General features: G+C 48.7%; 1 protein-coding gene across 2 annotated transcripts in view; it reads right to left on the bottom strand.

The window, feature by feature from the left end:
• Positions 1-2,200: 2,200 nt before the first annotated feature.
• IDUA (alpha-L-iduronidase) overlaps positions 2,201-17,433 on the bottom strand; it is a 38,649-nt gene continuing 23,416 nt past the window's right edge. Inside the window, exons 3-14 of one of the 2 annotated variants that reach the window (XM_014579557.4) lie at positions 16,393-16,475; positions 15,275-15,382; positions 14,119-14,214; positions 13,311-13,513; positions 10,962-11,141; positions 10,027-10,243; positions 8,196-8,408; positions 7,430-7,551; positions 6,406-6,531; positions 5,465-5,541; positions 4,376-4,476; positions 2,201-2,339 (exon numbers count right to left, since the gene is read on the bottom strand). In XM_014579557.4, coding sequence (XP_014435043.3) covers positions 2,239-2,339; positions 4,376-4,476; positions 5,465-5,541; positions 6,406-6,531; positions 7,430-7,551; positions 8,196-8,408; positions 10,027-10,243; positions 10,962-11,141; positions 13,311-13,513; positions 14,119-14,214; positions 15,275-15,382; positions 16,393-16,475 — 1,627 coding nt within the window. In that variant the 3' untranslated portion in view covers positions 2,201-2,238. The remainder of the gene's footprint in view (positions 2,340-4,375; positions 4,477-5,464; positions 5,542-6,405; positions 6,532-7,429; positions 7,552-8,195; positions 8,409-10,026; positions 10,244-10,961; positions 11,142-13,310; positions 13,514-14,118; positions 14,215-15,274; positions 15,383-16,392; positions 16,476-17,433) is intronic. The other variant, XM_075931298.2, reaches the window with a different exon arrangement.

The raw sequence follows: 17,433 nt of genomic DNA, 5'->3' as shown, positions 1-17,433 counted from the left end.
GCTGACGAGACACATGATTTTGAAAGCTAAACGTTTCTCCCTCTGCCAGGTCTCACTGCAGAGTGCAGAATTAACGCTGCATTTCTATGCATTGACATTGTTGGATTTATTTAACAGTAACTGTCCTTTCTGGCTTCATCTGTGCGGGAACACATGCAACGTCCCTGTAACGTAGTTTCCTCTCTGTTACCGAGGCAGACGGGGATGGAAAACTTCTGCTGCGTTAATAAAATCCAGTCACTAGGTGGCCTCATAATTAAACATATTTTTCCAGGCCTCTGCTCTCAACTTTAATTCCATCTCAGTGGTTGTTACCTGTGCCTAGAATTAACGAAGGAGGGGTACAAAATCCATAGCTAGGAGGCTGGGGACGGCCGGGGAATGTGTTGCTGACGTTAATGACATAGCCCTGGTACTGAATCCGGGTGTGAGACAAATCCCATTTGAATCCACCATGCCAAACGCTTCCTCCCTGGTACTATGCAGCTGATTTCATATTGCAGTGCAAGTGTGCCTGCTTTGTTATGGTGGTGAGGTATATTATATCACCACAGAGCATACGCGTTGTTCGTAATAGAGGTGTGTTCCTCCACCGTAGCCTCGCTCTTTTCACTGCAGTGATCTTTTTAAAAACACGCTGCAAAGCAGTCCAGTGATGAGGGGCCGGACTAAACGCACAGAGCACGTCGCGCTGTACAACAGGCATTAGCACGAGCACAGAGGTGTCCCCAAGAGCTGTGCCAAGCAGCGGACTTGCAAGTCTGGGGGCCACACTGAAAAGTCTGTCAGCTCAGGCCAAGCCACACGCGGTTTAGTGGGAGTCTTTAAAAACATTATTTTCAAATTAGACTGAAGCAACATTCAGAACAAAGCTGTTTTGACTCCAAGTCAAAACATTTTCATTTTGAAACGTGTTTGGTTTGGGGTTGTTTTGTTTTGTTTTCCAACTAAAACGGTCTGGCAAATTTGCCACAAATTCAGGCACTGTTTTGTTCAACCCAAACACACATTTTTGAAGAAAAAAATGTAACCTGACAACCATTGCCTGGGCGCAGTATTCAGTACTCCTTTGTTTTGTGGGAGGCAATGAGATGCTAATACCCCAGTCCCAAGGGTAGATTTTCTAATTAACACACGTCCGTTACCAGGCATCCGTCACATACCGAAGCATTTCATGCCTCAATCGGAGAAATGTATAAAAGCCTCTAAATGGAGCTGCTAAAAACATTTGGCTGCCCACGAGGGGAAGGCAAGGCCCAGGCTTTCTGCCACAAAGCCTTGTCTCATTTAAGGCAAGGCACGCTGGGGGATGTAGTCCACAGCAGGTGCATGTGACTGGGTGGAAGCAGTGCCTGCTGGGAAGAGGGAGGCAGGCTTTAAAAGGGCAGTGCACAGGAAGGGGAGGTGAGAGTAGGAGCTCTCTGAGGATGTTCCCTCATGGCCCCCAAGTCAGAGCTGGTGGGAGGGACTCCCTGCTGCGAGGGACCCACAGACGGGGCCTGTAGGGGCCAGTGGGAGGGACCAGCCTGACAGGAACGGTGGCTTGAACTTTCCCAGCGGATGGGAGCATGAAAGAGGCACGGCTCTGTGCTGGTGGCGCCCCTCTGGGTGGGGGCGAGGCACCCGCAGCCCCCTGAGCAGGAAGGACGTGGCTCAGGTGGGCAAGGGCCTGAGAGCAAGCAAATGGCTGCCAGGCTGCTGCCCCCGGGGGCGAGGAACGTTGGACACCCTGCATGGAGATCCCACAGTCCTCCGGGGAAAGGGGCTGAGCTCACCCCTGGGAGCCAGGGAGCAGGACTCCAGCCGCCGGCTGCTCTGCTCACTCGTCGGGCTGCGTTCGGCACAGCCCGCTGGCCGTTATCCCACGCAGCCAGCACTGCAGCAAGGGGGAGGAAATCCAGTCCTGGCCGTGCCTCCCCTCACAGGAAAACACTCTCCGGCCGTCCTGAGGGGGGCTGCCGGCTCTGACTCCAGACCCGCCCCCCGTGCTTCTGTGACCCACAGCACTGAGGGGAACACGAGTCTGTTGCCACCTGCGGATAAGAGACAAGTTGTTCCCTCCTCACTTTGGGACGAGACACTTTGTCTTCGCGCGCCACGAGGTCTGCCGCGAGACCGGGTGTGCCGCATTCCCGGCTAGCTGGCGAATTCCCTGGCGCGTGAGGCTGGCGTTGCCTTTGCTGCTGCAGGCGGGAGGCAGACTTGGGTTTCTCCTCCGGCTGGCGGACAGTGTTGCGCTCATTCCAGAGCCTCGCGGTACGGCACAGGCACGGAGAAGAGGCCTGGCTTGCCCCAGTAGTCGACGGCGCGCACTCGGTAAAAGCCCGAGACGGCGGCTCCTGCCAACCAGAAAGGTAAAGCGCGGTCACTGCAAGGGAGCAGCGTTGGGCGGGTGCTCAGAGCAGCTGGGAGGGACCATGTCTGTCCCTGTTCCACCCCAGGCCTTACTCAGCCCTCCTTCCTGCCTCTGCCCCGCCTTCCCCTGAGCATATCCCAGTCCTGCCCGTCTCCCTCCCTCCCAGAGCATCCTGAATGTTGCAAAACACCAGTTTGTGGTGGGCGGACGCCGCAAGGGGTGGGTGGAGGGGAGGGGCAGGAGTTAGCGCTGGCCGCTGGTGGGCAAGAGGTGCTGGGACAGGGGGATCTGGGGAACTGAGCATTTGCTAATTTTTTCCCCAGGGGTTGCTCCAGCCCCATAGCACCCCTAGAGTCAGCCCTGACATGGCAGTGTCGATCTAGCAGCGGTTGCATAGCCTTGCAGACTGAATAATAACATACAGTTGTGTCTGTACTTTACTGGCGCTAAAGAGAATAGAAACACACAAGCTGCTTTGCATGCTCTCGTCCTTTCCTGGTTATTGCTTCTTTTGCTTTTTGGGGGGCTGCAGTGGTTTTTGAGACTCGCTAGCTTGTAAGTCTGTTTCTGTGAAAAGTGATGTTTGCAGGGTAATGCTGCTTTGCTCATAGGCATTCCCCAGCAGGCTGTGGCTGCATGAAAAGCCCCTGGCAGCTGCATGCAGCCATGCTGGGGACAACCACCTTGCTGCTCTCTACAGAACGCAGCCTCCTGGGGGGAGACGGTGCAGGGGATGCACTGAAGAGCTGTGGCTTGTCTTTAAAAGACAGTTAGCAAAGTTCAGTGCACAACGCTCCTGCTTGAGAACAACCCCCAGCGTGGGTAAGTCTACTGCAGGTGCAGAGCTGGTGTGGCTGGCTCCCACGCCCGAGGACAGTGTGCTCTGCCTGTCCCTCGCTGGCAGGCTGGCCCCACAGGATCCAGCTTTCGCCTTGTAAGTGCTGGGACGGGGCCCAGATCTGCCTGGGCTGTAAAGAACCATGGGCACGTAGGGCATGGAGTAAAGGGAATGTTACCGTGGATGACTCCACGCAGCAATATCGGGCGTGGGCTTCCCTTCTCAGTCCGTCCTTCCATCTGCCGTGGCAGTGCAACACCTAGGGTTGCCAGACGGTTGAACCAAAAATACCAAATACCCCCTCCCCCAAAAAAAACCCCAAAACACCGGGAAAAAAATTCTATTGAAGAAAAAAAAAGCGGGGAGAGACCAAAGTTTTTGAGCAAGCAAAAAGGACTCCGAGACTTATTAAGCAAATAAATAAATAAATAATAAAACAGCATGGCCCCTTTCCGAGTGAACGCAGAGTTAGAATAGGGATAGGAACAAGGGAGCGCTTGAGCACTAAGACCCAGGGAAGGCATTGCTTCCCCTTGGTCTTTAGGCTTTTTGCCGGCAGCCATTTTGTGTTCTTGTTCAAGCCAGAACTTAGCTTCCCTGTGGAACCAGGTAAGCATGGGATCTGGGGACAGAGGGCTGGGGGTGTCAGGGGGCGGGGGAGGCTGGGCCCAGGCACTAGGGTTGCCAGGTGTCCGGTATTTTCACCTCCTGGCCAGGGAAAAAAATCAGAAAATACCGGACATTTTAGGTGTCCAGTATTTTATGAATTTTTTTACAGGACAGGAGGCAAAAATACTGGACTGTCTGGGTCAATACCGGACACCTGGCAACCCTAGCAACACTGGGGCCAAAGACCGAGGTGCTTCTTGCATTCAAGCAAACGCCTGTTGTCATCAGCGGGAGTTTGCTTCAGTGAAAACTGAGCAAGGAGCTCCGGCTTGTGTCCTTGCGAACAGATGGTGCTACCACTGTCTACGGTGCCTGGGACTTGCTCACCATCAGGGCTGCCTCCTCAGGACGATCCCCAGGAGCGAGGTTTGGTCTCAATTTTGGCACTGAAACCCTGTGAATACACTCCCTGGCTCAGTATTCCTTAAACTTACAAATAGCGATGTGCAGGCTTTCCACAGAGTGGGAATGCGGAGGGGACAGAGTACATGGAGTGTGAGCTCCGGCTTTACCTGGGCTGTAGACCCACAGAGTGAAGATCGTATCTCTGGCGTTAATCCGTTCGTACGCTTTTCCGTCCGGCGAGAACTCAACTTCGAAAGTCTTCAGACATCTAGGAAGGAAACCAAACACCTCAGCTGGTGGCTGGTGACCATGGGGCAGACATGCTGACCCCTCTCTGTCAGGTGTCTGCAGGAGAGGAGAGGGAGAGAAATGCTCGGGGCTGCTGGCAACTGATCAGGCAAACCTGGTGCTGCAGCAGACCCTACAAACACAAGCCAGGGCATGGCTCAAAAAGGCCACAGCAAAGCACCGGGCCTGCCTAGGGTTGCCAGATGCTTTCACAAAAAATCCCGAACATGGCAGGAAAAAAATTGGTTGAGCAAAAACAAAACAAAACGGGAGAACAAAGTTGGTGAGCAAAAAAAAAGGTCACATTTTACATGTCTGGTATTTTCTGTTGTTTTTTTTTTACCTGACGGGCCACAAATATCGGACTGTCCAGGTGAAAACCGGACACCTGCCAACCCCTAGGCCTGTCTGACTGGCCTGAGAGGCTCTGACAAACCGGGCAGCCCCTTTCAGCTTCCCCAGACGCTAGGGGGAGAGACCAGGCTAAGCACCTCTGTAGAGATAGTCAGCATCTCACAGGCCCAAAGGTGGGAAGGGGAGAGGCTAGCCAGCCCCCAAAGGATGCACCGAGTCGGCTGTCCTGTATCCCCCGTCTGCACATGAGGGTATATGGGTTGGTTGCTGGTGTGGATGCAACAATTCCCCTTTAGCTCTGCATTCCTCACGATACACCACCCCCCCTCCCGCCGGGGCAACGCTGACAAGCTTGGCTAAAGCAACAGCTTTGAGTACAGAGACTTTTGTGGAGGTTCCCTCCTGGTGGCATCGCACACGGGTCCTAACAGCCGTGTTGGCGACGAAAGCTACTGTGCAAAGTGCTTCAGAAAAACACCTGTCAGAGCTCCAGGGATCGTGCCTCGCTCTTTGCTGGGAGAGTAAACGTCACTCAGTTCTGAGAGACCTCGGTCGGATAAGGGTATGTCTGCGCCCTGCTCTTACCTCGACCTCGGGCTGGAAAACGCACTTACTTGGAAGCCACACAGCCATCGTCCCAAACTACTGCAACCTGCCCCTTGGTCAGCGGTATCAGGTGAACACCTGTCACCTGCAGGCGGAAAGAAGCTCCCGTAAACATCCCTGAAAGAGGGGAGTTGCTCCCATAAGGCTCCGAGGCTGCCGCAGCATCAGGTCCCCTTTAACCCTCTTACAACAAACTCTTGGCTTAACTATTTTGAAGTAAATGGATGGCTGAAACGTGGGTTCCGAAATATGGACTTCAGAGGCTTTTCCCCAGGGAGCGCCCTTTGATTTCAGCGGGAACCATTCCCTTTCTTGGGACACCTCAGTCCTGACTGAACCTCGGTTTTAGGTGGTTCTTCTCCAGCTGCTTGGCCTGGCCGTTCGGAAGCCCACTGCTCTTGACTCCCACACGGCCGGTACCCAGCGCCTCCCAGCCTCAGGGGTGTCACGCAGCTGTGCGCGGGGATGGAACGTTCCTGCGGGCCGTTAGCTGCAATGCCACAGCTGGCGCTTGGCTTTCCCGCCTCAAAGCCAAGTTTCCAAGCCTCTGAAATGCTGCACTTCCCACCGTTTCTAAACGATGCTCTCCCGCTGGCCCTTTAAATCGCAGCCAGAGCGCTACTCGGCGCACGGCAGAGCCCCGGGGTGCTGCCGGGGGAGGGGCAGCCCAGGCTGCGCTGATGCGCCAGCCCCGCCCACAGCCCCACCCTTCCCAGAGTGCAGAGCCGGGCCCCACCTTCCTTGCCACAGGGCCCAGCGAGTACATCGGCTCGCCTGAACAGAAATCATGGCATCACTTGGTCACTGAAGTTAAACTGTCCCTTTGCCTGAGCCAGCTGGGTTTTGAACCTCAGTGTAGACATGCCCTGAGGGTTCCAACAGCCCACATGGGAGCAGTTTCAAACTCAGTTCCCCCACCTTCACCCTGCCACTGAATCATGGGACGTACTTGATTGGGAGCCGAGTGAGGTCGTGCACAGACGTGGAGGAGGAAGACGGATGGAACTGGCAGCTCCTGTTTCACGATGAGGCGGCCGTCCCCAGGAAACGGGAATGGTCCTCTCACCACTGGGCCCTGCAAAACCGAAGCAGAACGGTGGCGTTATGTACAGAAATTGATACGCACCATTATGTCTACTGACATTAAACTCTAGTCTACTTGATCTAATTAGTCAGTGAGTGAAAGGCCTGTTTGCCTGACTAATTAGTTAGGATCTAGATGCCCAAAATGTGGGTTGTGCCCTCGGGGGTCAAAGATGAGAATACGAGCTGCTAAGGTGTGTAAGTTCGGTGATGTTGAATACAGGAAAAGAAGGACACCAATAACCTTGTGATGTGTGCCAAATGGCAGACACACTGCTGGGAGGCCACTGTGGCTAGTACAGGGGGTGACTGGGAGCCGCAGACAGCTAAGAGCATTAGACCTCTTCCTGTGCATGTGTGTGTGCCTGGATTTGCCAGTATTGGACAAATCCCTTGAGGACCACATGAAGTGCAAGAAGCCATGCACAAACCAGCTGGCTGGTTGCTCTTTGCTGGAGCTCACTGCTGGTTGAGTACGATTTATTGGTTTTTGCAAGGGCCGTGTACAGCTTGTTCCAAAGCGTCCAGAGCCTGCAGAATTCCAGCGATCGTTAGAAGCCAGACCTCTGTTGCTTCTGTCTGAGACTAGTCCTACGTTTTCTGACCCAGATGATTGTGGAGGTAGATGTAAAGTCTAACGTACAAAGCAAAGAGCAGACACAAACAAAAGGGTTTTCTCTGCGGTTCCTGGTAGGGGCAGGCTCAGCCGATAGCACGCTGGAATGCTGCTACCTGCCTAGTCTTATCACGGGAATCAAGAAGGAAAGAGAAGACAACCATGTGGCTCGGTCCATACTAAGCGTAGTGCCCTAAATAATCCCCCAGGAGAGACCCCGGTGGAAGAACAGTGCGTCGGCACTGTGACCGTGCCCACAGCATACGCCTCCTACCTCGGCATCCCTCATTTGTCGGAATTGCTTTGCAGACGGAAAGTCGGGGCTGCCTCCTTTCTTCCACTCCAAATAGGGATTGGTGAGGTGGTTGTCCAGGTAGTATGTCACGTATACCAGCTCTTTTGGAGACACAAAGGAAACACGTAAAGCTCCTGCTCTGGATGTAAAGATGAAGGGTAAAACTTTCAAAAGTGCAGAAAGGGCTTAGGAACCCAAGTCCCATTTTTCAAAGTGACTTAGGAGCCTGAATCTCATTGAAAGTGAATGGGACATGGGGTAAAACGTTCACACGTTCCTAAGACTAAATAGTTGCAAGCCTTGGTCCTTAATGCTGTGCTCTGAAATTCCCGTCTTGGCTCCTAAATAGAAGTGTCTCGGCTTTCACAGGTGCTGGGCACCAGCAGCAAAGGGTGAAGAGAAAACCAGCAAACTGTAACTGTGTAATATTCAATATCTTGGTTATATTGTGAGCAGTCCCTGTGGGCTCAGCAAGATCTGGCTTGGGGCAGCTGGGCTCAATTGTTTCCGAAACGGTAGAATTAAAGGCATCTCCAGGGTCCGAGTCCACAATCTTTCCTAAGATCTCCCGCCGCCCCCAAACAATCTGGGGCTGCCAGTAAGAAGAGATCTCCAGTCAAAATGGAATCTGCTTGGTAATATACAAACGCTAGATGTGATCTCAGTGATGAAAGGAACGCTTTGGAAATCCATGAATCTCTTCCTGGGGCTACCTCACCCAAATCTCTATACACCGCCTGCGTACCTGCGTGCCTGGGGAAATGGGTGACGTTCACGGTTACAGCAGTGAGGTTAGCTGATGTCTGGGTATCGTCACTAGCATAGATCAGTATGGCGGCCTGCCAGCTGTCTGAAGTCCCTCGTTCAGCAGGGATGTGCACGGAGGCTAGCACTCCAACGGTGTTTGCATCGGCCCTTTTGTCTGTGCTGGTAATCTCTGCAAAAACTTGCTTTTCCCCTGAAAGTAAAAAACATTTTTATCATACAAGGTCCCTAGACCAGTTGTAGACCTTGTGAAAAGGTGAAAAACCTAACTGTCTATACAGTGCTGAGTTCTAGATGACTTGGTTATATCAGCATGATTCTGACTCTGAAAACATCCACTCAATGGGCAGTAGCAGTAAAAAAAAACCCACACAGAATCATTAAAAAAGGGATAGACAGCAAGAGGGAATATCTTATTGCCTCTGTATAAATCCATGATATGCCCACATCTTGAATACTGCATACAGATATGGTCACCTCATCTCAAAAAAGATACCTTAACATTGGAAAAAGTTCAGAAAAGGGCAACAAGAAATGATTAGGGGTTTGGAACGGGTCCCATAAGAAGAGAGATTAAAGAGACTGCGACTTTTCATCTTAGAAAAGAGGAAACTAAGGGGGGGGGGGATATGATAGAGGTCTATAAAATCATGACAGGTCTGGAGAAAGTGAATAAGGAAAAGTTAATGGCTTGTTCCCATTACACAAGAACTAGGGGTCACCACATGAAGTTAATAGGTAGCAGGTTTAAAACAAACAAAGGGAAGTATTTCATGCAACGCACAGTCAACCTGTGGAACTCCCTGCCAGAGGATGTTGTAAAGACCAAGACTTTAATGGGGTTAAAAAAAGAGCTAGATAAATTCATGGAGATTAGGTCCATTAATGGCTATTAGCCAGGATCGGTAGAAATAGTGTCCCTAGCCTCTGTTTGTCTGAGGCTGGAAATGGGTGACAGGAGGGATCACTTGTTGATTCCCTGTTCTGTTCATTCCCTCTGGGGACATCTGGCATTGGCCCCTGTCAGCAGACAGGATACCGGGCTGGATGGACCTTTGAGCTGACCCAGTTCGGCCGTTCGTATGTTCTGTTCTGGAGTAGCACTGGTGAAGTCAATTGTATAGCTGAAACTGTTCAGTTATACAATGGGAGATTTTCAAGAGCAAGTAAGACAAATACCTATCAGGGATGGTTGATATGGTGCTTGGTCCTGCCACGAGGGCAGGGGACTGGACTTGATGACCCCTTGAAGTCCCTTCCAGTGCTACGATTCAGCTCTGGAAATACAATCCCGATTCTGCAAAGCACTTCAGCATAAATCTGACTACATCTGTACCACATCTAGCACGCGGGGTCTTGAGGTACAACATGCCTAAAGCAATTTTCAGTCAATAAGACTTAAGCATGTGTCTAAGAGAATCAGAGCCTGGCTTGACACCTTGGCAGGAGCTCAGCAGGACCGAGAGGCTGGAAAGCTTATTAAAGTGCAGCGTAGCTTAACTGGCCCTGGACCGGGTGGATACCAGGCCACGTACACCAAGGAAAGGTCCTGACCAAGGAGGCATGTGGGGGTATAAATAGAAGTAATGGGATCAATGTAGAAGGAACAGCGGATTGTCAGGAAAACAGCCTGACCCCAGTACTCCTGGGGGAAGATGTAGAAGCTCCATTCCTTGTGGCACATACCGTTGGACAAACGGGGAGGAGGAAATAGCCAACCCGGTGTCAGCAGGAAGAAGGAAGTGGATGCCCTATTGACAGATGTGACTGGGGATTGGCATTTAGTGACTGACAACAAGCATAGACTATACCTAGTAGCGCCAGCAGCCCCATCACCGTCAGCACAGGCTTCCTCACCATCTGGACATGCGGCGGCTTGGTGTTGTTCATCTGAAATCGCGCGGTCAGTGTTCTCTGGGTGAAGTAGTGGGGGTAATAGTTCATGAAGGCGTTGTCATTGCTCAGCAAAGTGTAGTTGATCGTGTTGTTGGCTTTGGAAAGGAGCAGGTTTTGATGTTGGAGGATGATCTGGAAAGTAACGGGGAAAACTGACAGTCATGCGGGGGGGGGGGGGAACAATTTCTTGCTGATATGCTGACAACGGCCATATTTCTGCTGAACTGCTATTCGGCATACAGGATTCCGTAGCTCCCATTGGCTTGGAATGGTGATCTGCAGCCAATGGGAGCTGCAAGAGCCAGATGCTCAGGTAAATAAAGCACTGGTGGCCTGCCAGCGGCTAACCCTGTGAACCACCTCCAGTGTATTGCCCACCTCTGGTCTGGAGGCAGTAGGTCATACACAGGCTGTTGCGGTGGAAAGCTAACTGACTCTGACAAAAAGCCTATTAGTAAACAAGCCCATCTTCTGTGCTCTTCCGACAAGGTTCCGGAAGGCAGCCAACCATGTGAGAGTACGAGACTGCCGTAAATGAGTTCCTAAGGCATGAAATTGGGAAATTTCACACTCAACCTTCTATGAAATGCAAACCTCATTCTTGCTACTGCATCCTTCATTTGTACGACCAAATCTTGACCAAATCAATTCCCACCAACTTCAAACGGAGTTTGCCTGAAAAAACAGAGTGCGAGAACAGAGCAAGAACCCCAGGATTTGGCCTGTCATTTTTTCCCCCGAGGTCCATTCCTGAAATCCCTTCAGCAACCTAAGAAAACAGTCTTTTGGCAACACACTTGCTCTGCAGACGAGCTTATCAGGAGAAGGCACTACGCGAGCGATGGGTTACCTTCACCACCATGGCTGCGTAGGTCACATCAGCTCTCCACGGTTGTGGAACTGACCATCCCACCAGTGGGTCTGCCTCGTCATTGTATACAGGAACGGAGGTGAAATTGGGGAACAACTTCTGAATTTGTGCCACTGCTTCTGTTTCTTGCTCTAAGATGTATAGAGAACTTCCAGCTCCCTGTAACAATCGGAAGCCACAGTGAGGAAGTGTCACGAATCATGGGTAGTGTGAATGGTTAGCATGAGTGAATCAACAGTAAGTGAGCTGAAGAGAGGCTATGCTAAGGCCCAGGCAAGAACCCCGGACGATTATGGACTTGTTTACAACTTTAAGAAAAGAACCGTGTGAAATAAAAGAACTGTGTATTTGTGCTGAGGCAGCTTTTCCAGCATTTGCAGATAAGAAAAAAAAGTAACAAGGGAAGAATCTAACCAAGGACAGGACATTATTTCTCACTCCTAGTGAGACAAGCAAAATTGGGTGGTGCAAAAACCGGGTGTTTCTGGATCGGTCGTGGATGTACCAGTAAGAAGAAGGGGGTGTCACTAATGGACATCACCCCACCTGGACTGTGTGCAACCCGTGGATGGCATCTCACTGGACTGGCCCCTGCCAAGGGGATATATACCACACCATTTTGTCCCAAGAGTTGGAGTCCATCGATTCAGCATACAGCCTCTCTCCCAGTTACGAACGAGTTGTGGACTAAACACTTGGCTGTAACTCGAGCTGTTCGTAACTCGGACCCCATTGAGTTACATGCAGCCGTGCTGTTCGTAAGCGTGGGTCGCGTTCGTAACTTGGGGACAGCCTTTACGGCCGCTCCATGGGAGCTTTGGTCGTAAGTGCGAACGGTCGTAACTTGACCGATCGCAACTTGGGGAGCAGCTGTATTGGGGTGACATGCACGTCGGACTTCTGCCTTAACCAAATTAACCAATATTCCCTGGGGTCCGGCCAGCCCCAGAGGGTGAGTGTGTGTATGTTAAATTGGATTAAGAATTAGGCTTCTACATTGGGTTAAAAATTAGATTTAAATTGTTAAGTATTCCATTTAATTATTGCTTTTAATGCCTTTTTATGTTTGCAGTGCCTTTTAATGTCTTTCACTGTTTGTTTTAATTGTTTAAATACTAAATATACATATAGTGCTTTTAACATTTCCTCCTGAATTGCTTGCAATAAACGTGTCAAGGGTACAATCTGTCTACTGTGGGTCTCTTGTTCTGTGAGCCGGTTATAAGATATGATCAGGAGCTCTGTTTGCTTGGCTTGATCACCCGAGCAGCAGCAGCGCCCCCTTGTGACAGAAGCAAAGTGCCATCGAGGGTATTCTGGACAGTAGTTCTCAAGTTGATTTGATTGCACCCCCTTATTTATGTCTGTAATGGTATACACCCCCGCCTCACAAGTACATGTAGCAATTCAGAAAAATCAACACGCAACTCTCCCGAAATATGAGAAACGGTGAAGCATTGATTCAAACAGAGCCAGTGATCCACTGGTGTAAGAACAAAAGCAAAACAGCGATTATGGTCGAGGCTTACAATTACATGTACACGCCATGTCATAGCAAACGGATTCATGTATGGACGGTAACGACTTTGTATAATGCTATGCAAGCTTAAAAGAAATCCACCCACATGCACGGCACCCTCTAAGGATCTGATTGCTCGGGAGCAGTCAGCGTTGCTCATTAATCATTGCTGTGGGTAAATGATTGCCGTACGTTTCCCCTGCCCTCAAAAACCTTGGGGAACCTCTACTGCATAAGACAGTCACAGTAGCAGTCCATGGGTGACACAAGCACCTGTGTCCCTGTCAGATTTGTGTACAGTGTTGTAGCTGCATCAGTCCCAGGATATTAGACAAAGTGAGTGAGAGAAAATCTTTTATTGGACCCGCAGCCAGTATAGCTTGTCCCTCTACTAACAGAAGCTGGTCCAATAAAAGATATCAGCTTGCCCGACTTGCCAGTCAAATTTAACACTTCTGCTTTGTCTGTTGGCACCCTAAAACTGTTGATGGACAGTTAAGACTGTTGGTTTAAAGGGGAAAACTGTATATTCCCCCCTTCCTCTACTTGTGAAAGTGGCTGACACGTTGCTTTCAGGCAGAGACCTCGGTGCGGAAGCATTCAGCGTAAAAGGAAGTTTGTCTGTTAGAACAATTGAAGAGACTGTAACGCCTCTGGGACTGTAACGCCTCCGATCAAGGCACAGCAGAATCTGAAAGTGAACTTCAGAAACCCAAGGTGCTGCCCCGGCCACCTCAGCACTACAGTGGATTCAGAAATACTCTCGGGTACGTTTTCCTTTACTAAGCCCTCAGAAACCATGGACCGACCTTCTTATGGAGGGCTATGTAGTCCAACCGCACACCGGTCTCTCCAGTGAAGAAGTTGGTCCCGTTGTAGCAGTGACGGAGAAGACTCCAGCAGATGGGTGACTTTGGGAATGGATGGAAAGAATCTCCCGGGCCTCCAAATCTCAGTGAAGAGCTAGCATCTCTTAATCCTTCCGAGCATGCATCGTAATAATTGAGGAAGCCTGGAGTCGGGACAATTACATACAGGAGATAGTTACAACTTAAAACGTTGATGAACGTTACCGAAGAGTCCTGCCGGTTCTCATAGTGCTGCATTAGGCGAGGAGCAATTAAAGTACACACAACTAACAGCCTACAATGGGTCTGAAGCCGCCTTCCCCCCGCTTCCTCTCTCCACATCAATCACAACGGGGTTCTTGAAGTCCCCGTCCTTGGCTTCATACACTCAGCAACAAGAAACTCTTCTCAAGGATTTTGCCTGGGCAAGCTACCAAGGCGCACATCTATTAAAACACACAGCTTTAAAGCAGAACAAAACCCTCATTGCATCGCTTCAGTTAATAACCAAACGGTGAGAAAACATGATTGTCTGCTGTCATCCTTATTCCACATTCCCCACCCTCATTTCTGTTTTCTCTCGTGTTAATGTCTAACCTGAGATGTTACGCAGTCCAGGGCTGCACACTACCAATGGAAGTTAGGTGGATCATACCCTGGGCCACTCCCTTAGAAGACAGAATATACCTACGTATGCCCTATAATTTATCACCCCACTTGCCTTTCCCCTACTGCATTCCCACATCCAGGTCAAAAGGCACAAACTTACCGTTGATGCTCATTGACACATTATCGAAGTCGTGATGATCTGGCTCATTCCAGGTTTCAAAATTCCATTTGGCGACGTGTTCCAACCCATATCGATCTGCAGAGGAAATAGTCCCATTTGGTGACATGTTCCAGTTCATCTTTATCTTCAGGACCTTTTATTACTCCAGCTAATGACTGCACGCGGTGCTTTTGTGTGGCAACAGACAATTCCTACTTCCAGGAGAGATCTTGGGACCGACCCATTGGCTTCCAAATATAGTGGAGGAAATTCTGCTCTTTGAGATGTCTCTGCAGCTCACATGGATTTCAGTGGTAGTGGTATGCCTGGCTCAGATTTGACCCTCTGTGACTAAAAAATTGCATATCTTTCTCTCATTCTCTGTGGCTATCAACACCAGCTTTCTTCCTCTAATATTCAAAGTCTTTTTATCAAATTGCTATCAACTACACCACATTGGGCTATCTCTCTCATGACCAGGATTTTGATATGATTTAGCACTTTTTGGTAAGTCTTCAAAATCCATCGCTTCTTCTAGTCTCCTTCCTAGCACTGTCACTGACTTCTTGTGTGCCCTTGGGCATGTCACTCATCTTGTCTCAGTTTACCCATCTGCAAAATGGGAGGGTAGTGGTATTTATTTTACCTGTCTCCTAGGGATGTGAGACTGAAAGGTTAGTTTTTTGTACAGTGCTTTTAGCTGTGGTTTAGTAACAGTTTGGAAGCGCTAATCCTCAGGAGTTCAGCCCACACAGTCTGGCTTAACCTGATTTTTTTTAATTGGGCTATATATTGTATGGGCTGTTTTTAGTGTTTTATTGTTAAATGTTGAGTGGTGAAAATGAAACTAAAAAAAGATAAGTGGAATTAGGTGCACAGTTCTCAGCCTCTATTAGAACTCCTCACTCAAAAGGCAAGAAATGTAAAGGTACTGAGATCCATTACTTGTATCAAGTTGTTTAAGTAGCTCACGCTTCTATGAAACTTTTTCCAAAATCAAGTTGAAGATTTGATCAACTTAGCTTGCTTACATAAACCCATTGAAACCTCTTCCCTTCCCCCAGTTGCTGCCATGCATCCTGAAGTCAAGGATAAACCTCAGAACTTTTGAAGAATAAAGGATTGATTATTTTACAATGATTATTTAGTAGCTCACCTATGTATCTCTTGGCCAGAAGTGCAATAAGGTTCCTCCACCTTACAACTTGGTTTTTGTCTTCAAAATCAGTAAAGTATCCTGAAGGGCTTCCCATCAATTCAAACCCTGAAATAAACACAAGAAGTCTAATTCCCTGTTTTCATGAGCTGGTTTACATTTGATTAGCTTAGGAGGTTATTGCGTCTTATTCACACTTAAGAATCTGAAACTACACAAGCTTGAAGAAGTGGGTTTTGTTAGTCTCTGCAAGACTATTTGTTGTTTTTTCAGTTAGGGTATGTCTACACTGCAGAGCTATTTCGGGATACCGGAAGTATCCCGAAATAGCTATTCCACCTCTATTAAAACAGCCTGTTATTTCAAAATAACAGATGGCTTATTCCAACATCCCGGTTAACCCTCGTTCCCATGAGGATTAGGGAGAATTTCAGAATATCATGCTATTCAAAATTTGGTGCTGTGTAGACAGTGCCAAATTATGAAATAAGATATTTCAAAATAACATTGAAATAAGCTACGCAATTTGTAAATTGCGTAGCTTATTTCGAGCTAAGGGTACTGTGTAGATGCACCCTACCAGACTAACACGGCTACCCCTCGGAAACACAAGGAATTAGTGACATTAAACGGGCTACCTTTTCTGATGCTGCATGCTAGTTCCACACCAACAGCTACTTTGGTTTTGAGGTTGTTCAAATTCAGTGCTTGTCAGTGAAATCAGCAGTGTTAGGAGTTACCACCTCAGCTTATAAATTGGAGAGTGACTTACAGGCATGTACATTTGTATATGGGAGATGAGTTTAGGAATGTGTCCTCTTTGGTTCCTTCATGGGTATTTTTCCATTGCAGTTTTCAGTTCAGAAATCTCCGATTAAGGCCAAAGTACTTATGGAAAAATGTGCTGCTTTACTTTATTCCCAGGGTGCAGAATTTCCATTTACATTATTGGGAGTCAAACATAGGTAGAAAAGAACTAATTTCAGACCAAAATCTGCTTTGGCAAAATTCACTTTGAAGTCAGCTGTTTAGTCGGATGACTGTAAAATTTGATACAACATGTTTAACTGATTTGGGGGAGGAAACGGGGTGTTTGGGGGGAGGGGGCAGATCCTTACCTGGAATTAGTTTGTTTTTCCAGAGAAGATCCATCAAGTTATCCAGACTGGTAAAGTTGTAGTGAAGTTTTCCATCTGTCATTCTACAGAATATAGGCAATTAAAGGTACAAGCCAAAGGAAATAGCTAAAGTAAGCAATATGAATATTATAAAACATATCTAACTAATACAGCAATTGTGTTACACTTTATATAGCACGTAACACAATGGTGCAGGGCTCCATTTTTGGTTGGCCGCAAGGGGCTACTGTTAAACAAATAATTACATTTGTTAAATAGTGACACTGTATCGCTTTTTATAATCAATACAAACAAAAGCTTTGTTTCAAATTGATCAACTGCTTTAGATGTACACCGAACAGCAACGTTTCAGCTGTTCAGAAATACCTACGTTATTCTGATTTTAAAACAGTTTTGCCATAATGTGATTATTCTAATGAAGCCAGCATTTGGCTCCAGAATAAAGAAGGCTGTATTATGTATGGTTAAGAGGCCTGCTCTCAGCTGGCACACAAGGACCAGTATGGTACATCTAAAGATTTTCATATGAGATGTTTTTTTTTCTTTTTAAAGTAGCAGGTGTCTATAGCATTAAGCCGGGGTGGGCAAATAATGGCCCGCAGGCTAGATCCAGAAGCTTCAGGGGGTAGCCAAGTTAGTCTGTTACAGAAAAAACAACAAATGGTCTGGTAGCACTTTACAGACTAACAAAACATGTAGATGGGATCATGAGGTTGCCACCACTATACTTACCCGTGCCTCTGCAAAATTGGGTGATTGCAGCTCCCATTGGCCACGGTTCTCCATTCCCAGCCAATGGGAGCTGCGGGAAGCAGTGTGCTAGTCCGCGCCACTTCCTGCTACTCCCATTAGCTGGGAACGGTGATCCATGGCTAATGGGAGCTGTGATCGCTGGTACTTGCAGAGGCGCAGGTAAATATAGCAGCAGTGGTCTGCCAAGGTTCTATTTTATTCCCCACCCACCCCCATAAATGCACCAGTTTTTCCTTGCCCAACCCATGGCATTCTTGTCTCCCAGAG

The sequence above is a fragment of the Pelodiscus sinensis genome, chromosome 6 (genome assembly GCF_052426305.1).
Source record: "Pelodiscus sinensis isolate ZL-2025 chromosome 6, ASM5242630v1, whole genome shotgun sequence".
In the NCBI taxonomy this organism is placed as follows: domain Eukaryota; kingdom Metazoa; phylum Chordata; order Testudines; family Trionychidae; genus Pelodiscus; species Pelodiscus sinensis.
Note: the sequence above shows the minus strand (reverse complement) of the source record. Positions and strands in the feature narration are given on the sequence as shown.